The sequence below is a fragment of the Lutra lutra genome, chromosome 16, assembly GCF_902655055.1.
Source record: "Lutra lutra chromosome 16, mLutLut1.2, whole genome shotgun sequence".
Lineage (NCBI taxonomy): Eukaryota > Metazoa > Chordata > Mammalia > Carnivora > Mustelidae > Lutra > Lutra lutra.
In genome coordinates, this window is record NC_062293.1 from 51,422,836 (window position 1) to 51,447,991 (window position 25,156).

The 25,156-nt window shown below is 48.8% G+C and overlaps 1 protein-coding gene across 18 annotated transcripts in view; it reads right to left on the bottom strand.

Moving 5' to 3' along the window:
* Positions 1-174: 174 nt before the first annotated feature.
* Positions 175-25,156, bottom strand: part of NCOR1 (nuclear receptor corepressor 1) — a 154,367-nt gene continuing 129,385 nt past the window's right edge. For 12 of the 18 annotated variants that reach the window (XM_047709183.1, XM_047709184.1, XM_047709198.1 and 9 more), the window contains 14 exons: positions 22,924-23,133; positions 22,124-22,273; positions 21,463-21,573; positions 18,623-18,788; positions 17,926-18,419; positions 15,200-15,328; positions 14,366-14,523; positions 13,994-14,217; positions 12,865-13,005; positions 11,091-11,233; positions 7,121-7,174; positions 6,260-6,481; positions 3,626-3,805; positions 175-2,176 (listed from right to left, as the gene is read on the bottom strand). In XM_047709183.1, the coding sequence (XP_047565139.1) occupies positions 1,989-2,176; positions 3,626-3,805; positions 6,260-6,481; positions 7,121-7,174; positions 11,091-11,233; positions 12,865-13,005; positions 13,994-14,217; positions 14,366-14,523; positions 15,200-15,328; positions 17,926-18,419; positions 18,623-18,788; positions 21,463-21,573; positions 22,124-22,273; positions 22,924-23,133 (2,570 nt within the window). In that variant the 3' untranslated portion in view covers positions 175-1,988. The remainder of the gene's footprint in view (positions 2,177-3,625; positions 3,806-6,259; positions 6,482-7,120; positions 7,175-11,090; positions 11,234-12,864; positions 13,006-13,993; positions 14,218-14,365; positions 14,524-15,199; positions 15,329-17,925; positions 18,420-18,622; positions 18,789-21,462; positions 21,574-22,123; positions 22,274-22,923; positions 23,134-25,156) is intronic. The other 6 variants (XM_047709197.1, XM_047709185.1, XM_047709200.1 and 3 more) reach the window with 4 other exon arrangements.

Here is a 25,156-nt window from a genome sequence, read left to right on the forward strand (position 1 = left end):
GGGGGCGTGAGGGGTCCTTGAGTGCGACTGCGGAAGTAAAAAGGCTCTCGGGCGACATGTTGGCAAAAGCCAGTCTGATTTGGAGTAGCTCAGGACCTTCAGGGTCCTGGGAAAATATTCATCACCATCATGTCTTTCGGGTGTGCCGGCACTATAAATGAACGATACCTAAAATAGGAACTGGTATGGAGAATGTTTACTGTTTCCCATTCACATGAACATTTATGCATTTGTGTAACAGGGCAGTACCAACTTTCCAAGTGGAAGGAACAGGATCACTGACCCTGCTCTCAAGTTTAGCGTGAGACCCAAAGTCTCCGGGAGTAGAACAGCAACAGGAGTGAAGGCTGAACTTCAGACACACACAGACTTGTGGCCTTTGTTGCTTAATTAACCGTGTGGGCAAGGTCCTGAGCCAGTGCCTGCATTACCCAATTAGGGACCAGACCCAGTGCTAAGGGCCCTTCGAGAGTCTCGGGCAGGCCAGGAGGCAGTCAGTGGTTATTGTACACCTGCTTTCTCTAGAGTCTCGAGTATTTCTGTTAAAAAGTTTAGATCTATTTAGTCCATAAAGTGCTAATTTGTATTCTCTGCAGAGACCTCAGTCTCTCCCCATTCTCATCTTCAGTGGCGTCCCTCCGGAACAGTCCCTTTCCTCCTGCTCCAGAAGGATGCTTCAAGGCTCTGCTTAAGTTGGATGGAGAAAAAAATCTCACAATTCAACAAGCAATTATTAAGGATGAAACGGACCCTTTAGTACCATAATTAGTTTAAAATTCACTCTTTTTAAGGTATTCATACCTTGAGATTCAGTGAAATGAAAAGATTCAACCATAAACTCTTGCCCACAAAGACTCAAAGGGAGTACTGGCATGTGGCAAATGGGAAGGGACCAAACCGCATGTTCACCATGAGGCCTCAGGACCAGAACACAGTGCACCTAACAGACGAACATTCGACTCAGGTCGTTAACTTCCAGCTCAGCCAATACCGAGCAACCTAAAGACAAGATACTAGTTTTTCCTTTGAAACCTGAGACATTAAGAGCCTTAAATCACACATGATCTGTGTAGCTATGGACAGGGTAGTCAGATTTATTTCAAAACAAAAGCTCTGTTGGGCTGCATCAGATGCAGAAGGAAAAGGATACTTAGGGGTGTGGCTACGTCACCAGTGTGCATAACAGTGAGGGATGTCTCAAGCCTTTTTTTTTTTTAAACTTTAGAAACGGAACTATAACATACCCATGCAGTAATATTTTTTCAGTGCTACTAATTAAAAAAAATTAAAGCCTGCATTGGAAATTTACAGTATGGCAGAATTTTGTTTCTCTTACCTTTGACCCTAATAACGTAATGTACAGATTTCACAACAGGGTCTGTGTTAAAAATCTAAACATTTCCACAAGATCTGAAACATCACCGGAAATCTGAATTTGGAGGAGACAAAACTGGATAAAAGTACAATGCCCGTGACAGCCAACGTTATGTAACTGGGCTGTATGAGGTCATTTAGAAGGCAAGGGTTAAAAAGGTGCGGAGTCTGTTTTTTAAAATCCCCGCCCCCCCCCCAAAGTTGATGCGCTGATTTGAACATAAGTACACCAGATACTACAGCAAGGGGAAACACTGCAAAAAAGGTCATCTATTTACAGAAGAGTGATTTAAAGACATTATGGTTTTCTTTACAAACAGATGTAGGAACAGGAATTGTCCACTTCTTAAAAACTCTACATCTCAACCCTCCACTATTCGAATCCACCGAAGTGCCTGTATCCAAGGCAGCCCCCCCAGCCCCTCCCCCAGTCTGACTCTCCAAATACGTTTCCATCATTTCTTCATCGTCCGTGGTCCAGGCTCTCCTGAAAAGTCTCTGGGCACCAGTCAGAGGAGGACAGGTTTGTTACCCGCCATTAAAAACAAAACCACCCCAAACGAGAGCCCCTCACCCCACCCCTCGGCGCCACCGAGCCCGCCTTCCCCGCGTGCTCAGTCGTCGCTGTCCGACAGCGTCTCGTACTGCGCCGACAGCAGTGGCGCCGGCTCCCGCTCCCAGAGCCGGTTCTGCGGGTGTGGGGCCGCCTGGGCCGCCGACGCGGGGGCGCACGCGATGGGCGTGGGCGGGGTGCTGCTGAGCATCCGCATGGTCAGGGGGTTGTACGGGAACTGAGTTGAGCCTGACGAGAGAGAGAGAGAGTTTTCAGTGTCATGACCACAGCCGCTGTCCCACACCACGTCACAGAAGACACAATCATCCTACCGAAACGATCTCGTGACACCGAGAGCACATGGAACAACGTGGAAGGGCCCGGGAGGCCCCCTCAGTGAGAATCTAGAAAGGACGCGTGGCCCGAGGACCAACAGCAGCTTAGCACTGCGGAGCCCAGGCACGGATGCTCGGGCAGGGGTTCTGAGAGAAGTCTCGGATCGGGGCGTTTCCGTGGAGAATCCCAAGTAGAAGTACCGCCTTTTAAGCTTCAGCGTCTACACCGAGAACGTGCAGACTCTTAGAGGTAAAGGCAGGAGTGCAGTGTCCTGAGGACGAAGGTCCGGGGTCAGCAGGCAGGTGCCATCTGCTGGCGCTCAGTGGGCGGATTTAGCAGGTCCGAGACCTGGAAGGAGGCATGTGACCCCAGCAAAAGCACTGCCACCTTCTGCCACCACCTAGATTGTTCCACTATCCCCAGAAAGCCTTTTACAACAGCTTAAGAAACTGTAAAAGTGGAAAGCCTACCATTTTTATCAAGTCATTCGTTTCATGACTTAATTCCCTCTCTGAGAGAGATGGGAGACCGATCACTGGTTTAGCTGAGACGTTTTCAAACCAGTACATACTGCGTACGATGTGAGAAGTTCATCAAGCAAAGGCCTTCAATTATGTGGATATAGTGTGCACATGAAATATATATTCTAATAAATTAGGGGGAGCACATTTCAGATTTTTTTCCCACTGGTATGTATTTAACGTCTAAAAAAAATGGCTTGTAATTCCGTGAAACCCTTAAATCTACACCAAATACCCCAGGTTTGCCTGTTCCCTTTCAGGATTACCATTACTGTGGTTATCAGGTTTGGAAAAAAAGCCTCAAGCAAGCAAGTACAAAATGGAAAACATCAGTAAATATCCTAGATGACTGTTTCTCATCAGTCATATAAACATGTGAGCCTACGAGAGAGAGGATGGCTTTTTCCACTATTCCCCTTTCTTAATTTTGGTTTCTCAGTATTTCCCTAAGACCCTGCTCTAAGAATGTCTACGCAGAGGCTCCAGGCGACGAGTGGGAGCCGCCCGTCGTGCTCAGGTCGGTTCCGGGAGGAACTGAAATCCCACACGTCCCCAGTCCGCCCAGAGCCGCTGCGGGCTGCAGCATATGACATGCTGCGGCATGTAAAATACAACAGCCTCGAGGGTGACTGGCCAGTCCTCACAGCTCTTCCTTGTTTCAGGTAATTAGACCTTGCATTCTCTCAATTCTTAAGATTCTACGCGTTCAGTTTCTGTTTTGGAGAGTGGAACCTACTGGTACGGTAACGAGGTTACCGAAGTTTCTGATTTTACAAGAAGTACTAGCCAAGGCTCGGATAAGGTCACCTGAAGCCGCCTTTGCCAGCAGCGAGTTCCTCACCTGTTGAAGAGGGCCTGTCTTCCCAGGCCCACCCTGGCGTCTGCCTGTGGTAATCCCCTTCTGAGTGTACAGAGGAGACGGAGGAGGGCCTCTCAGTTCCTAAGTAGCCTTGCCCAGGGATGGGAGACTTAGATTTCCTGCTGTTTGACTTGCTGATCAGCTTTGGTTTGCAAACTCCTCCTAAAAGTGAAATAAATTAACTACTGACACAGAGTAATTATGTTCTCAACTTAAAAACCTACCAAAAGGCTGATGGTTACATAATGCTAAGAGAAGGAAGCAAGATGGTAGGTAGCACAAAGACTCTCGATCCTAGGACTCCGTGAAGGTAAAAAATGATTATTTAAAAGCCAGAATTTACCTGGTAGCAACTAAGGCAAAAGTTATATCCTCGTACCATAAACTTAAAAACATGTAACCAAGGAAACAAAATTCCCGCGACGTCATTTCTTTCCTTGGAGCACAGAGACAGGAAATTAGAGCAGCCCGACAAAAACCTGAAATCCTCACAGCCTCGCTGCCTACCAGTTTAGAGAGAAGCAGAGGAGTTCATGCAACACCCAAGGAAATCTTTTTTTTTTTTTTTTAAAGATTTTATTTATTTATTTGACAGAGAGAGATCACAAGTAAGTAGAGAGGCAGGCAGAGAGAGAGGAGGAAGCAGGCTCCCTGCTGAGCAGAAAGCCCGACGTGGGGCTCGAACCCAGGACCTGGGATCATGACCTGAGCCGAAGGCAGCGGCTTAACCCACTGAGCCACCCAGGCACCCCAACACCCAAGGAAATCTTATGCCAAAAGAAAAAAGCATCGAACAGAAGCCCCTTTGTGGCACTGCTGGACCCCAGCAGTGCTCGCCGCAGTGCTCGCCAGCCCCTTCCGTCCCAGGCTGTTCCTAAAAAGTTCACAGGAGAAGGACGCCCTCTCTAGAACAAGACGTTAAAAAGATCTCCGAAGAGATCGGAGCCCAGGGGATGGCCCCGGCAGAACTACTTCACCCCGCACCCTGCAGCGCACAGGAAAAGGTGGGCGGAACGCCTTCCAGAACTATCTGCAGAGAAGACATGCAGGTCCGCACTGTAAGGAACAGAACATCCTAGGACGAGGCGGAAAAGTGCTGCGGACATGGGGGAGAGACTGTAGCCTGTGTGGAGCCAGGTTCCGAACACCTGCAGGAACCCAAAAGGGTGAGGTGAAAAGCCTGGGCGACAACACACAGCGAGGATGAGAATAGACATGACGCAGGGGGTCACCGCACAAAGGGAAAGCGAAACACGGTAATGCAACAGAAGGAGATCGAGATGATGAAAAATCATTAGAAGGTACCAGACGGGACGAAGACGAGCCGGCAAACACGTTAGTTGTCTTTTTGAACTGTGAAGCCCAACAAGTGAAAACAGTAGGACATTTCCGTGGGCGGAGAATCAGCCCGCAGCCGCAGACGGCCTCGCTGTGCGCAGGAAAACCTGACCCAGAACGACCGCTAACTTATCAGTTAACATCGAGACTGAGGAAGAGAGGATTCTTCGGGCAGATAAACCGTCACCAGCTCCAAAAGAGGGCACCCGCACCTTCCTTCTCACACAACTGATGCCAGGAGAGAAATGCCGTCACATCCACAGATGGTCTGAGGAACGTGTGGTGCTGCCAGGTCAAATGCAGCAATGGCAAGAAGGCGTGGAGTGTGAGCAGCCTGGGAGCGCAGCCCCCTCTGTGAGGAAAAGGGGTGCGACAGCCATACCACATGCCACCAAGGAGGATCACACAACCACAGTCACAATGTCACAACCTTCAAGTACACGCACACGTCAGTCAGTACAAATCCGGAGCGAAGACCAGAAGGACCGCGCTCCTCTTTCAGAGCAGGAAATGATCCATGTCGTCCCCAAATTAATGTAGGTTAAACAAACAAACAAAAAACTTCTGATCTCTTTGATCTTAACCTTAGAGCTTTCGCTTGATGTAACAAGAAAAAAACCTCTAAACTAAACTGGAAATACTTAGAACTGCAGGTAAATTTTTAAGCATAGAAGAGATCAGTTCTCAATTGAGAAAAAGGGGTTTAAAGGAAGCTTAGAATCAGGTTTTCTGTGTGAGCGCTTCTACCAAGATGTGTGAATGATCTCACTGTAATGTCTGTCTGTCCTTTTATGTGTTTATACAGAGACACTTCTAGGATGATGCTTCTCAGAAAAGAACAGTAGCATTTTCTGGGTGATGTGATCTGAAGTTTTTTGTTTTTTTTTTTTCCTTTTTCCTTACTCTTTATTCTGTGGCTTAAAATTCTTTTATGCTGAACCTATCACTGTTTTTTTTTTTAAATTCAAAAGCAGAATATGAAACTGCATTTGTATCATAATTAAAATGTGTCAATCCAGATAAGAATTAGATGCAAACAAAAATAATACCCAACACTGAATGGTGACATTTTGCATAAAAATTTCCATCCTTTGAAAGTTTCTGTACATTACTAAAATGAGCAGATAAACAAACAAACCTTTCTGTAAGGAACTAAACCCTGAAAGGTGAGTCATAAAGCACATAAAATGAAGTCTCTGGGTGAAGCATTACAACCTGGAAATCAACGGGCTTTTTCTTGGGAGAGGCAGCAGAAGAGCCCAAGAGCACAAACTTTACCTGAATGAGGTGACGGGTCCCCTTCCTCTCTCCGAGTCTCACCACTGGTCACCACGGAGGTGTTGGCCCCGCCAGGCATCACACCCACCGGCTGGGACAGGACGACCCCGTGCTCCTCTGCCTTGTCGTCAAAGCTTCCCATGAGCGCCTTCCTGATAATGTCCTCCAGGCCCAGATTACTGGCAGGATCAGCGAAAGAGTGACCTCTAGAGCTAACGGAGCCTGGAGAGAGACACGCACAGCATTTCTGCGTGGTTCTGAACGGCGCAGCAAGAAGCGAAGGCCTCCGGAGGGGACATAGCACGTGGCCTGTAGCTCCACTGAGGCCCACGCGCAGGCCCTGCCACCCCCCGAGAAGGGCCCCAGGGAATTTATTTCTCTGAGCTGAACGCATCAGTCGCTCGCTTTCATTACTCCACCGTTCCCTCTTTTCAACTCTAGTTTCTATGCTCTTCTTGAATGGTTTTGATTCTCTTTGTCCCTTTCTCTTGCCAGCAAGTGTTAACTGAATCTCAATCCCTTTTTTTTTTTTTACGATTTTATTTATTTGACAGAGAGAGATCACAAGTAAGCAGAGAGGCAGGCAGAGAAGAAGCAGACTCCCCGCTGAGCAGAGAGCCCAATGCGGGGCTCGATCCCAGGACCCTGCGATCATGACCTGAGCCGAAGGCAGAGGCTTAACCCACTAAGCTACCCAGGCGCCCCTCAATCCCTTTTTATTGCTACTATCTCTGTCCCCTCCCTGACTAAATGACACGATTTCATTCACTCTTGCATCCTGGAGCGGCCCCCACTATGCCGTCGGTTGGCGACACGGTCTGTCGAAGCCCGCCCGGGCGGCAACCCCGCTGCACCACTTACCTGACGAGGTGACCGCCGGCAGGTTGAAGATCTCCGTCCCCGGCTGGGCGGCTGCTGTATGTGAACAAACGTTCGAATTAGTGGAGGCTCAGCGACCGCACGTGCCAAGAGAGAGTGTCTCACACCCTCCCATAAAATTCACCTTTTTATTCTCCACGATCGCAACCTTATTTTTCACCAATTAAGTGAAAACAAAGGGAAAGAAATAATTTTTTTTTTTTTTAAAGAAACTCTGGTAAAAAACTGGAGGAGGCAGGAAGATGGCAAGAGGGGCAGCAGAGTCAGAGGCAGAAAGAGACGCTGTGCTGCCGCAGAAACACGAGGCGAGGAGGCCAGCGTGCTGGGAGGACACCTGGACTTGAGGTGACCCCGGCCAAGACCAGGCAGTCTGAGGCGGCCTGACCTCAGACCCCGCGGGGAAGAGCGTGGAAGTGACTGTGGGTTTCCCAACAGTTTCCGTGGGTGACCGCGGACTACTGTCACATTCCCGGGACGAGCCCGTGATCTGTTTGTCGCTGGCGCAGTCTGACAACAGGCAGGCAGCCTGGGAACAACACAGAAAGCACAGAAACGGGAGGAATCTGGGAACACAAACGGTGTTTTCATCCCAACCTCCGACTTGAGGCTGAGAACTGGGGAGAGAAGCAGGCGGGGAGCAAGTGGGCGGCCAAGCAAACGGTCCCAGGGAAGGATGTGACGTTGGGGACGCGTCTGCAGCAGGACGGACCCTGCCCTGGAGAGGACACCGGGCTCTGGAGACGGGGGTATGTGTGCCTTGAAACGAACTTTCTTAGTCAGGGAAGCTTTAAATTGGCAACAGGAGGAGAGGAGAAATCTCCAGGAGCTTACAAAATCAGGACGGTCTCCCTACTATGGGTCAGGTGACACTTAGGCAAAGAAACCGAACCTAAAAAAAATACAAAGTGACAGACACAGCTTCGCAGTCCTCACGGAAGTTTGTGAAATAGGGCTCGTTCATTTGTCGGACAGGTATTTAATGAACAATTCATAATAAAATCACCTTCTTACTGATCAAAATGGTCAGATAAAGACAATTTCACATTTTCAGCCAATGAGGATACAAAGATCCTGTGCTTAAAATGCTAAAATCCTTGACCTCTGGAGCTCAAGGTTTAGCGTGGTTCCCCTGAGGCCATCACAACAGAATCCCCTCGGTGCCTCAGTAACGGTGCTAGAGTCCTGGGGCCTGCAGTTCAGGGGCCTGTGATAGTATCAAAGTGTGGGGACCCCTGTTTAAAGAGATGGGCAAGCTCATGAGGGAACAGGACACCTGCTCAGAAATGAGCAAGGGAGAGTGGCATGTGTGAGCTGTTTGGGAGGCTGGGAGGCAGACTCGACGAGGTACAGGGGACGATGCCCAGAGCGTGACAGTGGAGCCACCTCGGAGTTAAGCGTGGTGGGGGGGCGGGGTGACAGACTTCTCCACGTGGACAGGTGGACTGTTACAGTGTCAGACATTTCAGAAGCCAGATACCCGAGAAGACATGAAGTCTGCAAAGGTACGTAAGTAAAACTCAGTAGAAAATGCCAAAGTCCAGATACAAGTTCAGGAGTTCTCAGCACACAGCTGACACTCCCAGAGTGATGACATGATTCGGGGATTTTATCGCGTAAGCAGAACACTGGGAAACCAACATCCGAGGGCCAGGCAAAGCAAGACTGAGCAGCTGAAGAAACATAACACATGGCCAGACAGAGGAAAAAAACACGGGAGAACGTAGTATCTGAAAGGCAAGAGAAGAGAATATTTCTGGAAGAGGAAATGGGTCAAGCGTATGGTTTTTGAAGAATAAAGTCACCGGGCACACTGAACTGAGAGACGGACTTGAAACAAAGTGGTCTCGGCTGCTGACAGCTTGGATCTCTCCGTTCTGTTTCCCCAGGACGACTGAATGTGCCCTGGGGACCCATCAGCCCACTGGACCCTACATACAATTCCTTAACTGTGCCGTTCCATGCTGGAAAACCTTTCTGGCAGCCAAAACAGTCCTCCAGCAATTTGTTCCTACTTGCCTTAAGACACTCATACATTTATCGTGTGTTAAAATGAGGTACTGGTTTCATTACACATTTCCAGAGTAGAGACCATCTGTCATTCTGTATGCGCCCGGCACAGGACCCGGCTCAGTGACTGACTGCCAGATGACCGAGCGAGAGAGCTACTGCCTGAGGACATGGGAAACAGGTGACAGAAGTATAAAGGAGGCTGCTTCAAGTCACGTGGCATTTTCCTATCAAGAATCTTTTTCCCACTAAAATGGCCAGACCCGGACTAGAGAGGCGGAGTGCAGGCCGCGAAGCGGAAACAGTTTGAAACTTGTGCTCGGGCAGGCTCCTCGGATCCGACGGCGAGCACGCCACATGTTTGTTGGTGATATTTGAGCCACTGTAAGTAACAGATGAAACCAGTGATGAGATGGGGAAATGCTGTAAATGATTTTTTTTTTAAAGGAAAGGATATCGGCAAGCCCGACAGCAACACCAGCCGATATTTGAAAATGTTTTCTTTGAGACGGTTTGCTGCCCCTTCAAAAGAGACTGTTCACAAACAACAGCCAACACTGGGCTCATCCTTTCTTCTCTCGGATCCACCTTTATTGATCACAAAGGGTCAGATCCAGACACACAGCCACCTGGCAGTTTGGGGCTCCCAGCCCACACTGTCCTGTGACAGAGGCAGGAGGCGAGCCGGCGCAGAGCACAGAAACAGAGCAGACGGGGGACGACCCAGATCTGGCAACTGTCGCTGCCATCCCTGATGCGCTTAAAAAGATGGAGAAGTGGGCCCGAGTGAGCGAGTGCCGAGGAACAGAGCACGGGGAACACGAGCATGCTGCCCCAGAGGGAAGGTCTGCATGCGACAGAGCTGCGTCCTACCAAGGAGTAAGTACCCAGCACGCGGATGGTGACGCCGCCAGCACAGAGCCGCTGGAAGGCCGCTGGCACACGGGAGCAGAACCACAGCCCGAGACACACTCGCCAGGCGACCTGCCCCGCTTCCTAGACGCCTGCGTTTCCTCCTCTGCGCACCGGACACCACTGCACTGCAGGGCATAGGGCTGTTGTGAGGCTGGAAGGAGCTTAATAAGTGCTTACAAGTCCCTAGAGCTGTCTCTCTCTATAGGACTCGAGCTGTTTGCCATTGTTACTCTGTCCCTGCGTGGTGGACTGACCACGGCTGCAGATGAGTGCCGGATGACTCAACCGAGATCCAGGGAGACCATGCCAGGGCAGCAAAGGTGACTGCACAGCACAAGCACAGACTGCCTCGGCCTGTACGTGGCATTGGGAACGACAAGGTATAGCAAGGGAACGGTCTGGCTCAAGGGCAGCACATTAGAAGACACCTTGATATTTATTCTGGTACTAAGTACACTACAGCCTAACCGTGTACTGGTTACCAGAACCCCTCATACAGTCTTAGAGTCCCTTAATACTAAGAGATGCGCTTGGGGGAGATCATACCACCCTACGCACAACCTACTGGAAGGCGGAGCTAAATCAGGTGGTTTTCTGTGGAGAACACGAGCTGGGGACAAGCACGGGATGAACCGCGGACGAAATGGGATGTTTCCAGAGGGAAGACTTGAAGGACATGACTTGTCTTCAAATGGTGGAGGAGAGGTCATGTAGAGGAGTCCCGAATGGATAAAACTAAGACCAGTGGTATAAAAAACAAAAAAAAAACAAAAAAAAAAACTGTGGAGAGCAGATCCGCCCCCCAGAAGAGAAGTTTCCCAGGCCCCGCACATGTTCAGAGAGAAAATGGGCAGCTTCAGCAACAGCGCGTTCCTGCTGTCTAGCAGGCAACCCACGAATGGGCAGTCAAAGAAATTAAGATCGAATGCGGCTGGAGCCTGCAAACTCAAGGATGCACGAGAGGCAACACCGGAGAGAGCATTATCAATGCAGGTTTTATTTTGGGATTCATGAAAGAAATCCCACTTACCCATATCAGAGTCACCTCCACCAGAGGAGTTCAACTTACGAAAAATCTCCTGCTTCTTTGATTTAACCATGGGAGACGTGTTTTCAAGCTTGGTGAAGAAGGAAGGCAAGTAGCTTATACTCCCTGGCGAGCGGGAATCATTCCTGTGGGGACACAGTCGTGTCTATCGTTAGATCTGTTTTGTCATGTGCCCCTAACCCTGGGGACTTCCACAGTGTTTGGGAAAATGACCACTGCCCCATCTCGTGTGTGTGGTGACAGCCCCACATTGTATTTCAGGACACAAACAAACACATGAGCACTTGCATAAAAACTGGACGGGAATGGAGATAATCTAGAACAGAGATTCTTAACAAAGGCGGAATAAGCAGCAAATGATGTTAAAAGGAAAACTTAGAAACAGCCCACCCGCCGCCATCTGCCCAACAGCACCGACACCGGCCATAGGCAAGCGCCACTTGCCTATAGAACGGCGAGCACGTACCTAAGCAATCAAAGCTTGTACACATGGACAGAAGAGCTACAACGCTGAAATAAAACCACCTCCATTAGAATCATTTCAAGCCTCCCACCAGAGGAGCTGTTTCATATAAAAGATTTCACAATCCATTCGCAACTTCCTACACTAACACATTTTAAGCAAGCTTTTCCTTTAACAGTTCAAGACCATCAGTGGCCTAGCTAGAGCCGGAGATGACAGCCACGAACAGGCGGAAGGCTGCTGATGACCTAATCTGGTCCTGTGGATTCATTCAAATTCAGGGATTCCTACTACACGTCAGGAGAGAAAAATACGCAACAGAAAAATAAGGAAAATGTGGCCTTGTCCTCAAAATACTCACAGACTTAAGGAAAAACATGTAAACATATAATTAAATGTAACATCATCCCCTTTCCAACAATGCATTTTCTTCATTTCATTGAAAGGTACCAACACCTATCTGCCTGCCCGTGAATACGTACACTGCGGAGACAGCCCAGAACCCATGGGAAGAAATGCACCAACTGTGCACTGAGACCCTCCCTCTTTATCGGACTGCAGGCAAATCCTGTACTGACCTCTACGAATATTGCGGGTGCCAGACGCCAAGGAAACCACATACACAGGACTGAAAGGCATTACAGGGACAGCAAGTGGTGGACAAAGAGAAGAGTAAGGGTGGAAAGGCAGAAACGAGACGTGGTAAGAAGCTGCTCACAGAGGAACTCAGATGCCAACCTAATGACTTGGAGCCTGAGTCCAAGAGTTTTGGATAAAGTGCTCTAGGGGAAGTGGACCAGGTCAGGGCCAAATCAAAAGCTGCTAATCTGAGAGGAAGAAAAATCTAAGAATTCACAGGGGTCAGGTTAGGAACAGGTAAGAAAAAATATGGGAAGCAGTTACTTCCTTTCCACGTAGAGTCCACAAGTCTTAGTACGTGCCAGGCACTCAGACTGTGGTTTGATCACGTGGACAAAAAAGGCTTTAAAAAAAAAAAAAAAACACAGATCTACAAAGTCTTAAATTTCAAGAAGAATAATGACCAATTTTTTCCCCCACAACCTATTTAAATATCAATTTTTCATTAAAATCCAGTAGCACTAGATCACCAGGAAAACAGAGACTAGAGGGTCCTTCAGGACTCCTATCGTGACACACAAATGTAAGGGAGAAGAGGCGCTGACTTAAGGAAAACCAAAAGCATATAACACCGCGTGTGCACAGCGTGCGTGCACGCGCGCACACACACACACACGCACGAGCTGCCGGCCGGAAGCACAGCAGGCCTCTCACCTCTGTTCCGCAGGCTCGGCTCCTCTCTGAGATAGTAGCAGCATGCTGTCCTGTTTCTCATGCACAACTGGAACCTGGGGCGGGGAGATGGGCTCGTAGGACTCGGAAGAGACGTGACTCCTCTCTGGGGATTTTCCAGGCCTGATATTATACCACAGAGAGTATTAGATTATGCTCCTACAGCCCATCTACGAATTACCCGGAACAGAAACTAATTCACTCATTATTCAGGAGAAGGAATAAAAGTTGTTGATTTATATCAGAAAAAAAGTTGCCTGAGGTTTTCACTACATATGCCCAGTTACCAGAAAGTCTGCTGCCACTGCTTTATAGCCAAACCAAGACAGCCAGTGCTCTGCCGGGAGGTCAGGACTACTACGTGGCTTTGGCACCAGACCCCGCCATCCCGCCCTTGGCCGCTACTCCGGCGAGACCTGCAGCCTTTCACTGCTTACCGGGTCTTTCCCCCATTAAGGGAGAAAGGACTGGAGTACCAGACTGAACCCTGAATGCTTGTCAGGGGAGTCCAGACAGGCTCCGGTTATGCCCTTGTAGGGCTGAGTGGTTCTTTGCAGGTTAATGGTCTTTCTCTGGCTACCATGTTGGTAAGAACAATGTGAGAGACACACAGTGTTCAGACCAAAAAAAGGGTTTGGCTCAGTGATTATACACTTAAGAGGCACCTGTGACCTTTGAATATAATTTTATTCGGGTATATGCCCTGCCACCACCTTTCCCAATCAACCCCATCCAATTTTTACAGGTGCCCGTTTCTGACCATTTTTCTTCAAGTTCTTTGGGGTTACCTCTAAAATTCTAAAATATATTACATTTTTCTTGATTTATCAAACTTGAAATAGTATTTATCACCTCCCTCCATGGAAAGATGAAGACCCTGACTTTTGTTGAATGGACATTAAAACGATATAATACCAATTGCCCAGACAGTGAACATTCCAAGAATATACAGAGGGAAAACCCTCATTTGTATTTCCCAAGGCATGAAGGTCAATCAATCTTAGGTGTGAGTAATGAATCCCTTATCTTAAAAGGGGATCTGTAGAGCGTAACAGTTAAACATTGTTTTACTCTTGGGAAATATACATAAAGTTTGAAATAAAAACCATACCTTCCTCTGGCTTTGTCCACTAGATTTTCTGGAGAAACCCTTGACCCTGGTCTTTGATGGTGGACAGACTGAGACTGGGATTCTGGGCTATAACGGTTTGATGTTTTAGTCCGCACAGGTGTGGAGACCAGAGCAGATGGCGAATTTTGGAATGTAGAAGTGGGAGGCTGCTGGGAAGGCTGTGAGGAAACTTGATTTCTAGCAAAATCTTGTGTGATAATTTGCTGTGAATGAAAAAAGAAGGAGTTGGTTAAATCCGTTGAGGACATGCCAAATAATGTAGCATAAAAAACCTGGACATCTTTTTTATGATTCCCTGTGAAATGTGCCTTCTGCACTGACCAAAAAAGGAAAAATTAATGAACAACTTACACAGATGTGATCAGCAAGTGTGATCAGGCGATGGGTCCTGGGCACTTGGCCCACCCCGTCGGCCTGTGAGGAGGCAGGCAGCTGCTGTTGTGGGGACAGCGGTTCCTGCTGGGGTCGGTAGTGATGTAATGGTCCTTCGTACTGTCTGGTGGCTTCACCTAACGGAGGACAGACAGATGTCTTACTCAGGGATGCCCCGGCCTTTCACTCATCAAAGACTGAACATGACTCAGAGGAGCGCATGCGAAGGGTGTGATACCCATCTCTACCCAGAATTCCTGATCCTAATCTCGAAAGGAAAACCACGGACTGACTGACAGAGATCAGAACTAATACAGAATGCCCTGTGAAAGTGTTAAGAGGGGAAACCAAATATCAACTATTTCCTGTATCATTAGATGTAAACAAAGGAGTAATCAATCAAAGCTTAAAACCAACTTTCCAGGGGCGCCTGGGTGGCTCAGTGGGTTAAAGCCTCTGCCTTCGGCTCAGGTCATGATCCCGGGGTTCTGGGATCGAGCCCCATGTCAGGCTCTCTGCTCAGCGGGGAGCCTGCTTCCTCCTCTCTCTCTGCCTGCCTCTCTGCCTACTTGTGATCGCTGTCTGTCAAATAAATAAATAAAATCTTTAAAAAAAAAAAAAAAACAATTAAAAAATAAAACCAACTTTCCATTAGTGCAGTTTTGCACATCTCTAAAGCAGACTCCTATAAAGATTACCTAAACCAAAACAAACAAAACCAGGTCTTCGGTCACATGGTCCAGACAGATCATCAGAAGCAAACACCAGGTGCAGATAGGAAAACAGGTCAGCCGGTGGCTAAAAACTACAGACCTTCCGCTTGATTTGCCTTGGCCACGTCTGGCTGATAGGCCTGCAGCTTCTCCTGGGGCGGCGCAGGGGAGCTAGCAGGGCTGATCACCTCAATAGCATCGCCGGCGGCTTCATACCGATGAGAAGATACTTTAAGAAAAGTAAAGAATCTCATTTTAAAACGAATCCCGTGAAAAGTTGCAAAAGTCCAAACTCTTCAAACCTATTCACATATTTTTGGTTTTTGTTCTCCGAAACGTTCAGCGGTAAAAACCAAGCACCGCTCAAGGCACTGGTATCAGCAGTCCGCGAGTCTTCCTCAGGCTCCTAGTCTCTGTAGGGAGCAGGGTTTTCTGGAACTGTGTGGCCTCTAGGACCTTGAGGTGAGGCAGGCTATGGAACAGGCCTGCAGCGTTCTCCCGGGAGCTGGAGAGCACTGCCACCAGAAGGACAGTCCTCAGAGGAGGCTGAACAAATCAGACAGTGGATGTCCGTAGCTCACCGTTTCCAGTGACTAAAATTCTGGGGGACACTCAGCTAGCAGAAAAACTGTCGGGTACCCGGCTGCTTCATTACGATGATGACTTTAAAGCTACAGATGAAGTAACGTTATATAATAATTTTCAGAAATCACCGGATTGCTGCAGACAAAAAGTATTACTCCAAATGATTTCTCAGCACTGTTACACTGTGGAAAAACACAGAAATGGCAAGGGATGTCCGAAAAGAAGTAAATTCACCCCCCTGGCAGAAAGGATGCCCACGTCAGGGAAGGCCCCTCTAAGCGGAAGTTCCCAGGAAAACCAACTGCAGGCCGATGCAGCCGGAGGGCAGGGACATGCAACCTCCTGATCTCAGAGTGTACTCGGCTTCTACAGGCTGCGGAGTCTGGGGAGACTGCCAGCTGCCCGAAGGGTCCCTGTACAACTGGCTGGATCAGCAAGTGTCATTGATCAGTGGATCCTGCATGCAGGTCTAGAAGCCTGGAATGAGCTGTGACCAGGCTCCCACCCAGATCCTCCAGGACCCAACTGAACAGCCCTGTCTTCCCACCCCTTCACCAGGCCATGCAAGTTGTAATTCACTGGGGTCTAGTATACTCAGGAGGACAGGAACGTGGTGACTGGGACAGAAATGATCTCTCGGGAACTAAAATAACTATTTTCAAAGTAATTTAGACCACTTCTGACTTCGGTATCCACCAGCATTCATGACCGTTTATGTCCCCAGCAGTCTAAACCTCAGCACAACCAACATACAGTCACTAGGAAGTCTGAGGCTAACCTGTGTTCACCTTCAGGGGGAGGGAGGCCCTAAAGGGAAAAACTGGAAACCGCACTGAGTAACGGTGAACAGCTATGGCCTTCGTGCTCGTCACTTAGTGGTAAAAACGACAGCCCCACTCAGAACAGACGACAAACCTATTTTCAGACCTTCAGACTTGGTCCGGTTTGTGATGCCAGCTGAAAGGAGGTACTTAGTCACTGGCTAGAGCCGTGCGCCCCAGCGTCCAGTAAGCCACAGGCTGGGTGGGTCACCAGGTGTGCTGGTGACCTCCCTCTGGGCCTGCTCCTGCAACGACATCCTCCCCAGCTAGCACAGTCTGCACCTGTAGTATCTGTTCTGCAGACGTTCACGCTGCCAGACGAACAGAAGTTTACTGTCTACACAGCAGACTACCCACCGGCACCGTTCTTTCCAAAAAACTCAGCCATGGGGTAGATATTTACCCAAATAAGTTACAAGTAGGCACGGGGGTAAAAAGAATTACGCATTGCATGCTAATGCGTAAGAAATCTCCAACTCTCCTCAATTTCATTAATAAACACAACAGAGAGATGCCCACATACGGTTAAATCACTTCAAGGATTAGCAGATACTTGCTTAAATACCCGATTCTTCCTTCAGGAATTCCACACAGAATTTAGGCAGTTGTTAATTCTGAAGGACTCTTCCAGCGTTTTACAGTAGATTTGTGAACTCTTACGGACTCACAGGCAGACGTCAAAATGACTAACCAACTTGCAATGGTAGAGGGCAAACTGGTGGTCACCACAGGGGAGCTGGGGGAAATCGGGGACGGGGTGAAGGGTACACTTATGACAATGCGTACCAAGTCACGTACCGAAGTGCCTAACGACTGTGTTACACACCTGAAGCTAACACGACACTCTATGTTAACTATTCTGGAATTAAAATAAAATTTAAAAACAGTTAAAAAAAAAAAAAGAAATGCATGAAAACAGTTTTAGAAAATGAGCACAGAATAGGACATAGGCATAAAGAAGGAATAAAAAGGACCAATACATGTATGGAAAAAAATTTTTAAAGATCCAGTTTACAGAAAAGGTGTACCATAAATAGCAGTGACCAGTAATACAGTGGTCTCGCTTTTTAAAAATCTGTGTCTTAGAAAATGCTTAAGAGGCCTTGGTAGCCTCTCTGACCTTCCAGATGCCCCAAATTGACCACGAGCTCTGCCCTGCCTACTTTGCAATTTTACCTCCATAAAGGACACAGTCTTCACGGGAAATACTTTGTCAGGCATACTTAAGAAGCTCTGAAGTTTAAAAAGTCATGACAAAGAGCAGAAGAGACATTTTTGCACTACTAATCCACAAAACCTTTCCATTACATTTACCCGCAGATCAGGATTTTCTTTATGTCATATTGTTCTGATTTACCTACGGAATAAAGTAATTCTTTACTCAGACAGCACATTGCAAAACTCCGATGGAGATACATACAGCTACTAGAAGAGTCTGAACTTTGAGAGCCACGTTCCCTCGCATCCTTGTCCGAGGCAATCTGCCGGGTGATGATCACGTCTATGAAGTTAGCTGCGGTAATGGTAGTCTTCCCTCGGGTCCTTAGCTCTTCCTCATATCTGGACTTTGGAGGCGGCCCTTTCTCGTTCCCAGCCTCAGAGTAAACTACTGAGGAATGGGGCTGGGGCTTGCCACTTGGAAAGGCTGCAGGAGTGTACAGACACTGAACGGGTCTCTTCTCCGCCTCCAGGCTTTTCTGCTCTAGCTGCTGCTGCTCACTAACTGCTGCTGACCTGCTCCTCAAATTTTCTTCTAACCTGGTAGCTTCATGCTTACTCTCTTTAGTTTTGGAAACCTCCATCTGGGGGGCAGAGGCTGCGGCGTCCACAAGGGCAGCCAGGGCATCCGCAGCGGTGCTGTAGCGGGAGGCCGGCAGGCCTTGGCTTATTGACGGGCCCCCGGCGGGCAGCGGCCTGCGAACAGAAGCAAATCACACACAAGTCTGTGAAGGGCAGGCTCTACGGGGGGCGTGCTGGGGTGGCAGAAGGACCAGCTGCAACGACAAAACGCGTCGGGCGGGCAGTGGGTGACCAAACCGCCGCAGTCACGCACTTATGGGTGTGCGGCAGATGCTGGAGACTGCTCTTCTCAGCCGAAACGCGCACAGGGCACTTACATGATTCGGAGCTGAGCGCTTGGATCCAAGGGTGTGATGACGCTGGTTCCATTGGTTCCCTGGAATACACTGGGTCTTTGCTGCAACATGGTCTCCTGGGCTCTCACCGAAGGGGACGGGGAGCGGACATATCCATGACTGCCAGGTCGGCCTGGCTGTTCTGAGCCTGTGAAGGCCCAAAAAAAAAAAAAAAAAAAAAAAAAAAAGCAGAAGAGAAAGAAGAAAAGACAAGCCATAAGGAAGAAGCCAGAGACAGCGACATCCAGGGGCTGTTCATTTCCTAATTTTCCTAAACAGGAAAATAGTAAGAAGCCTGATACCCTGCTTTTTGGCCTTTTGAGAAATATGTTCCCTAAGAGTTTCTTAATGAAAATGTAATAAAACGATACCCTTAACTCAAAACAAAAACATCAACTATCATTTACTATCACTTCCTTTTCTGCGACAAGCATCCACCTTGAATCCTGAAACAAAGTAACACGCGCAGCCACCACACAGAGCAGATCCTCCCACAGCGGGGACTGAGTGCAGGCTCCGCCCACACGTGGACGTTGGTTTTGAAAACCAGAGCGCAGTACAGTACATGGATTTCCCTGACACTTTTCTCCTCTCGCATCCTTTACTGGAAGAATGAGGCACACGATACACAGAATGTCTGAAACCTGGGTCAGCGCTTCCTGTTCCTGGTAAGGCTTCCGGTCAAGAGGGGGCTGTCAGCAGTTACGTTCTGGTCGGGTGTTCCAGTGGGGGGCGTGGGGGTGGGTCAGCACCCAAACCCCTGAGTTGTGCAATGGTCAGCTACCCTCACGCCTATCAGACAAGCTCATCTCTCAGATTCTTCCTTAGACCCAGGTGTGCTGATCATTTACAGAATCCTGATTGGTGCAGCCATCTGAGTATCATGACACCAGCAGCACACTGTCACCAGCCCGGGGTCTGAGCAGTTGCATCCCACCGCAGCTCTCCCTGCTCTGCTCTGCCTCTGCCCTGCCCTGCCCTGCCCTGTGAAGGGTCTCTCTCCGCAAGCGCCCCCCCAGAGGCTCAGGTCCACGAGCTACACTCCCCCAACAGCTGACTCGGTTTTGTCCACTGGCCTCAGCTGTCCCACAGCAAAGCCACAGCTCGGCCTTGGTCAGCACTACTCACTGGGAAGATCTCACACTTCTTCTCTGCCCCCTCTGTCCCATGTCCTCAGAAGAGCTGGCCACTTGCGCACTCGTCCCTACTCCCCCGCCCGGACCACCTGGTGCAAGCTTCTCAGCCATTTTCTCCCTTCCAAGCACACAATCGCTGATAGAAGCATTTCTGTGTTTCTAGAAGAGAAGCTGCTATCTACACTTCGTACCTCCGCAATGACTGTCCCTACTTACACTGCCACTGACGACACTGAGAGCTATGTTTCTTCAGACACAGCAACACAGAATGTTTATCAACTTTTTTTTTTAATGTCTGGAGAAAACAGTATTGTATCATCTGGAATCTGCGTGTTATTCATTAATGGGATCACGAGCATTTTTAAAATACAGTTCCTAACAAAGTTGGGCTTTCTTTAATTACATCAGTGTCCGTGCTTTTACGCGCTTGACATATAAGCAGCATTAGGACACCCTCTCACAATTCACTGAAGCCTTTCCTGTGGTCACTTAGCGGTATGTCTTACTATACACAGACACTACGTTACAGCTCAGTGTCTCCAGGCTTTGCAACCACTGATTAATTCAACATAAATCCTTGGGAATGATGTTACTGGGTCAAATACGAAGACCAGCTCTGGGCCCCTGCTCTGTACTGCCACCATTTTGATGTCAAGGTTTGCCCCCCCCCCCCCCCCGTGAGCGTGAGTGTGAGCGTGACAGCCTGCCTGCCCCATGCCCTTCAGTTCCGCATGCACCTCTCTGACCGAGTCTCTGGTCCCCTGCCCGCCCCTCTGACGCCCCTGCAGTACCGCCCACAGACTGACCCACCCTCTCCCCACACGCCGCCGGCTGGAAATCTCAGCCAAGACAGAGTCGCGACCCTTGCAGGGGACTCCTAGGTCACCGTGTCCAGCCTGTCTTTCCCCCTAAGGGCCAGATCTGTCTGTCTGGCAACACGGACACAGGAAGTGCTCTCCTTTCACTGAAAGAACAGAATGCAAAAGACAAATCTACCACATGTCAGAACAAATGTTCCAGAGACACGTCCAAATATGTCCCACAGGGAAACTCCTTCCCTAATGTGCAGACCTGGCTTGCGTCTCGGCCCATCCCACCCCCCAACCTCGAGCTACCGCCATCACTTCCATCCTGCCCTGCCCAGCAGCACACATTTCCACCAGCAACTGCAGACATGGCCTCGCTGTCCTCCTGGCGCCAGTCCACGCCCCTCCAGGGCTCCAACCCACCTCCAGCCCCTCTTGTGTAAAAGCCCCTCGGCATGGCACCAGCCTCCTTGCTAAGTGGCAGCACAGGTAATTCCCAATGTCACCCGACCTTCTCTCTGTACGGCATCTTCCTCAGACTCTAGCCCCACAACACATCGTGTGTTTGTGGCTGGGAGCCCCTGCTCGGGCTGCCTTCAGCTTTACTGAGCTCTGCGCCCGGTATCTTCAGGTCCAATTGTAGCCAATGGCCGGGGCCAAATTAAAACGCCGCCTTCCTCAGGAAAACCTCAGTTTCCTCTTCAAAATTCACGTGCTGCACTTTCACTCGTACGTCACTTAAGGTGTGAGATTACTTTCCATCTCCTGACTCCTGCCTCTAGGATCAGCTCGCCGCCAAGCCCTGCAACAGGAAGCCGGACGCCCGGTCCCACCGATGACCAAGGGGTGTCTGCAGCACGGGCAACGACACGCCGCTCACCTGACCGAAGGTAGAGGTCCGAGGACGCGGCCGCGGCGATCCGCTCCCGCTCCTTCTCCCGCTCCCGCTCCCGCTCAGCACTCGCGGCCGCTGCGAGGTGCGTCGAGTGTCCTGTAAAACACAGAAATCTTCCACTTAAAGACAAGAACACTGACCTGTCAGGTACAAACAGCTGTTAGATTTTTAGCATCTGGAGATGTTTCAAAATGCTCCAAACCTGAGACTGAGACCATCTGTTAAAGAGTCTCGGATGTCGACTGACACCTAACACAAGCTTTTGGGATATTTCTGGTGTATCCAGTGAGGGATGGCATGTGAGAACTACACGAAACATTAAGTGGAAAACAGCAGAGCAGGGGCGTCTGGGTGGTTTAGTCGGCCGCTCCTGATTTCAGCTCAGGTCGTGATCTCAGGGTGGTGGGCTCGAGCCCCATTTCAGGCTCCAACCTCAAGCCAAGTGTGCTGGAGGTTCTCTCTCTCCCTCTGCTCCTTCCCCTGTGCACTCTCTCTCGCTCACTCTAAAATAAATAAATCTTAAAAACAAGTAACAACAAAAAACCTCAGCAGACCAAATGGGGGGAAAGTGCCCAAAACTTCAAGACAATGCGTCAGCACTTAGGGACGCTGGTCGTACCAGAGAGGGCCGTGACCAGTCTGTTACCTGGAGACATAGATGCGGAGTTGTATGGCCTGGGTGGGAAGGTAATCTGCGTTCCAGGAATATAAGTGATTCTGTCCATGGGAGGAGTGCTTGTTCCCCCTGGATGAGGCACTAAAATCGCTGGAGGCATGTTGGTCAGGTCGATGATTCCTGCTCAGGAGATAAAAACAATAAAAGATGTTAAATGTCAGTTTCTCTCAAGACACAGAACTGTACATGGCTTTTTAAAATTGTTTCTCTCAGGGCACCTGGGTGGCTCAGTGGGTTAAAGCCTCCGCCTTCGGCTCAGGTCATGGTCCCAGGGTCCTGGGATCGAGCCCCGCATCGGGCTCTCTGCTCAGCAGGGTGCCTACTTCCTCCCCGCCTCTCTGCCTGCCTCTCTGCCTACTTGTGATCTCTATCAAATAAATAAATAAAATCTTATTAATAAATAAATAAATAGTTTCTCTCTACAACCCAGTGATACTCTGTGTACAGTGTAAATAAAAATGGTTAAGATGATCATGACTTTGTAAGACCTTCTTTAAATCTACAGAAGGCTATGAAACCCTGTGCGCCCTACGAGTCACCAAAAAGCACAGACAGATTACTGAGAGAGACAGCAAACTGCAGACAGTTTGGTTATGTCAGTGCTCACCAAAACGCCCTGCCTTGACGTACTGCTTTGCCTCTGGGGGCTAAGAGCTACAGAAGCAAGGACAGGGCTGCCTTTCCTTTTGTTCCATCATTCACTCAGCAAATACTCACTGATACTTGGCAGACCTAACACCATCTAAGAAGCCCGACTGCAAAGAACGCACCCCTTGTTGCTGGGTACGGGAGGCCCAGCTGCTGCTCCCGTGGGGAGAGGCCTCTGGCCACATCTGGGCGCAGGTTCACTTGCATCTGCTGTGAGGTAATGTAGTCGTTGAGGATTGTCTGTCTGGTGTTCTCCATTGCATAAAGCTGGTACTGACTGGGGTAAGCTGGGGTTGGGGAGAGCTGTCTCTGAAACAGGTAAGCAGCGGCTGCTGGTGGAGAGAACGAGAGAAAGGCATTTAGTTCGGTCCAGGGCAAAGTCATTCGCTAAGTATCGCCCGCAGAAAGAGCTGGGGCCCCTGCTGCCAGGCTAATATGCAGGTACAGCTTTAATGTGGGTGGGGGTTACAGGGAGTGAGGGCGACTCGTGTTAGACCCTGACACATCAGGTATGAGTACACGCGCTCTAACGTCAGACGTAACAGCAAAGGGGAGAGAAACCAGATACAGTACGAATGTGAACGTTTTCACCGGTAGGAGAGGAGCTAAGGAACTTCTCAAGCAGCTGCACTTTCGGTCTTTGCCACATAACTTAATTATCATTTTACCTACATCTCCAAGAGCTGCATTTGAAAATCACATTATTTGTGCAGTACTGATCATTCAACACAACCAAATGGAAATACACGTGAACATACTTTGTGACAAATAATGGCTTTCCTGGGGGCTGAAAATGGTTAGTCTATAAGCATTTAATTAATGCATGTGTTTAGAGCAAAGATTAGCAAACTTATTCCGTAAAAGGCCAGATAGTAAATATCTTACGCTTTGTGGACAATATGGTCGCTTCGCCTACTCGACTCTGCCACTGTAGCATGAAAGCTGCCACAGACAAAACACCCACAAATGTGTGCCTGTGTTCTAATAAAACTTTATTTACGCAAATAGGCAGCAGCAGGATTTGGCCCCCTGGCCATAGTTTGACAACCTGGGTTAGACCATGACATGAGCTGCTAGGAAGGGGTAGGTATGTCTGTTAAAAAGGAGAAGTTAATGTCTCTCTGCTCAAAACATTAAAATTCACCTCAAGCTCAAAAATAACAATAAAACTGCTATAAAATGAAGGAGCAGGATAAGCACTACGTTAAAATCACACATTCAAACTCGAGTGAATATATATATATTCATTTCCCTAGAAAAACATGTTTTCTAGAATGTTTGCTTCTCCTTTTTTCATCCAGAACTCCCAGCAGGGTTAAGTCTGTCAGTGGACTCTGGGAACTTCTGCCTCAGTTTTGGGAGAAAGTCCCTGAAGAACTATGTGCAGACCCCTCTGAAACCTAATGTGCTCAAGCGACAGACAATTTGATGCCATTGATATAACCTCCAACAGATGAAAGGTTTTCCACAGGTCCTCACTTCTATAAACTGAACAACTCTTTGAAATCTCGGCATACTGATAATGAAAACCTCCTCCCTGAGGACCAAGGTAAAACACGGGTGTTCTGTGTCCCAATTTCAAGTTGGAGGATGTAACAAACAACAGGTTAGGATGGGGAAGAGGTACGAGCAGAAAACACGCATCTGAGTAGGGTTCAGCAGACGAGAGGAACAGGGACCAAGACGGGAGGACAGGGGTCAGCTGGCACACGGCTGGGTCAAGTCGGCCAGCAACGTGCAGACGGGGCTCCTTTTTCTTTGTGGAGCCCGCCACCCCGCGCCCAGACGACTGCTCTCAAGAAAACCTACAGACTCCTGCACCTCCAACAAGCACGTCTACCTACAGTCAGAGGGATGTGTCTACTCAGAAGTTCCTTCCAGCTCTACCTGCTACCGTGATTATGTAACTTAATGAAGTAATCTGGAGGTTGTTGAGAAAAGAATGAGAAGAATGGTTTCTCTGGAAACTAAATCAACTGCTTTGGAAAGACAATATGTAGCTCAATCAGGTATGGATGAGACGGTTTTGAAAAACAGGAAAAAAAATCTGCAAGGATTCTGTATTTAAACTACTTTGAAGTGGCTTTAAAGTCTAGCTTCACAGGGCGCCTTGGTGGCTCAGTCATTAAGGGTCTGCTTTCCGCTAGGTCATGAACCCAGGGTCCTGGGATTGAGTCCCATATCTGGCTCCCTGCTCGGTGGGGAGCCTGCTTCTCCCTCTCCCATCCCCCTGCTTGTGTTTCCTCTCTCGCTGTCTCTGTCAAATAAATAAATAAATAAATAGATAGATAAATAGATAGATAGATAGAAAAATAGATAAATAGATAGATAGATAAATAGATAAATAGATAGATA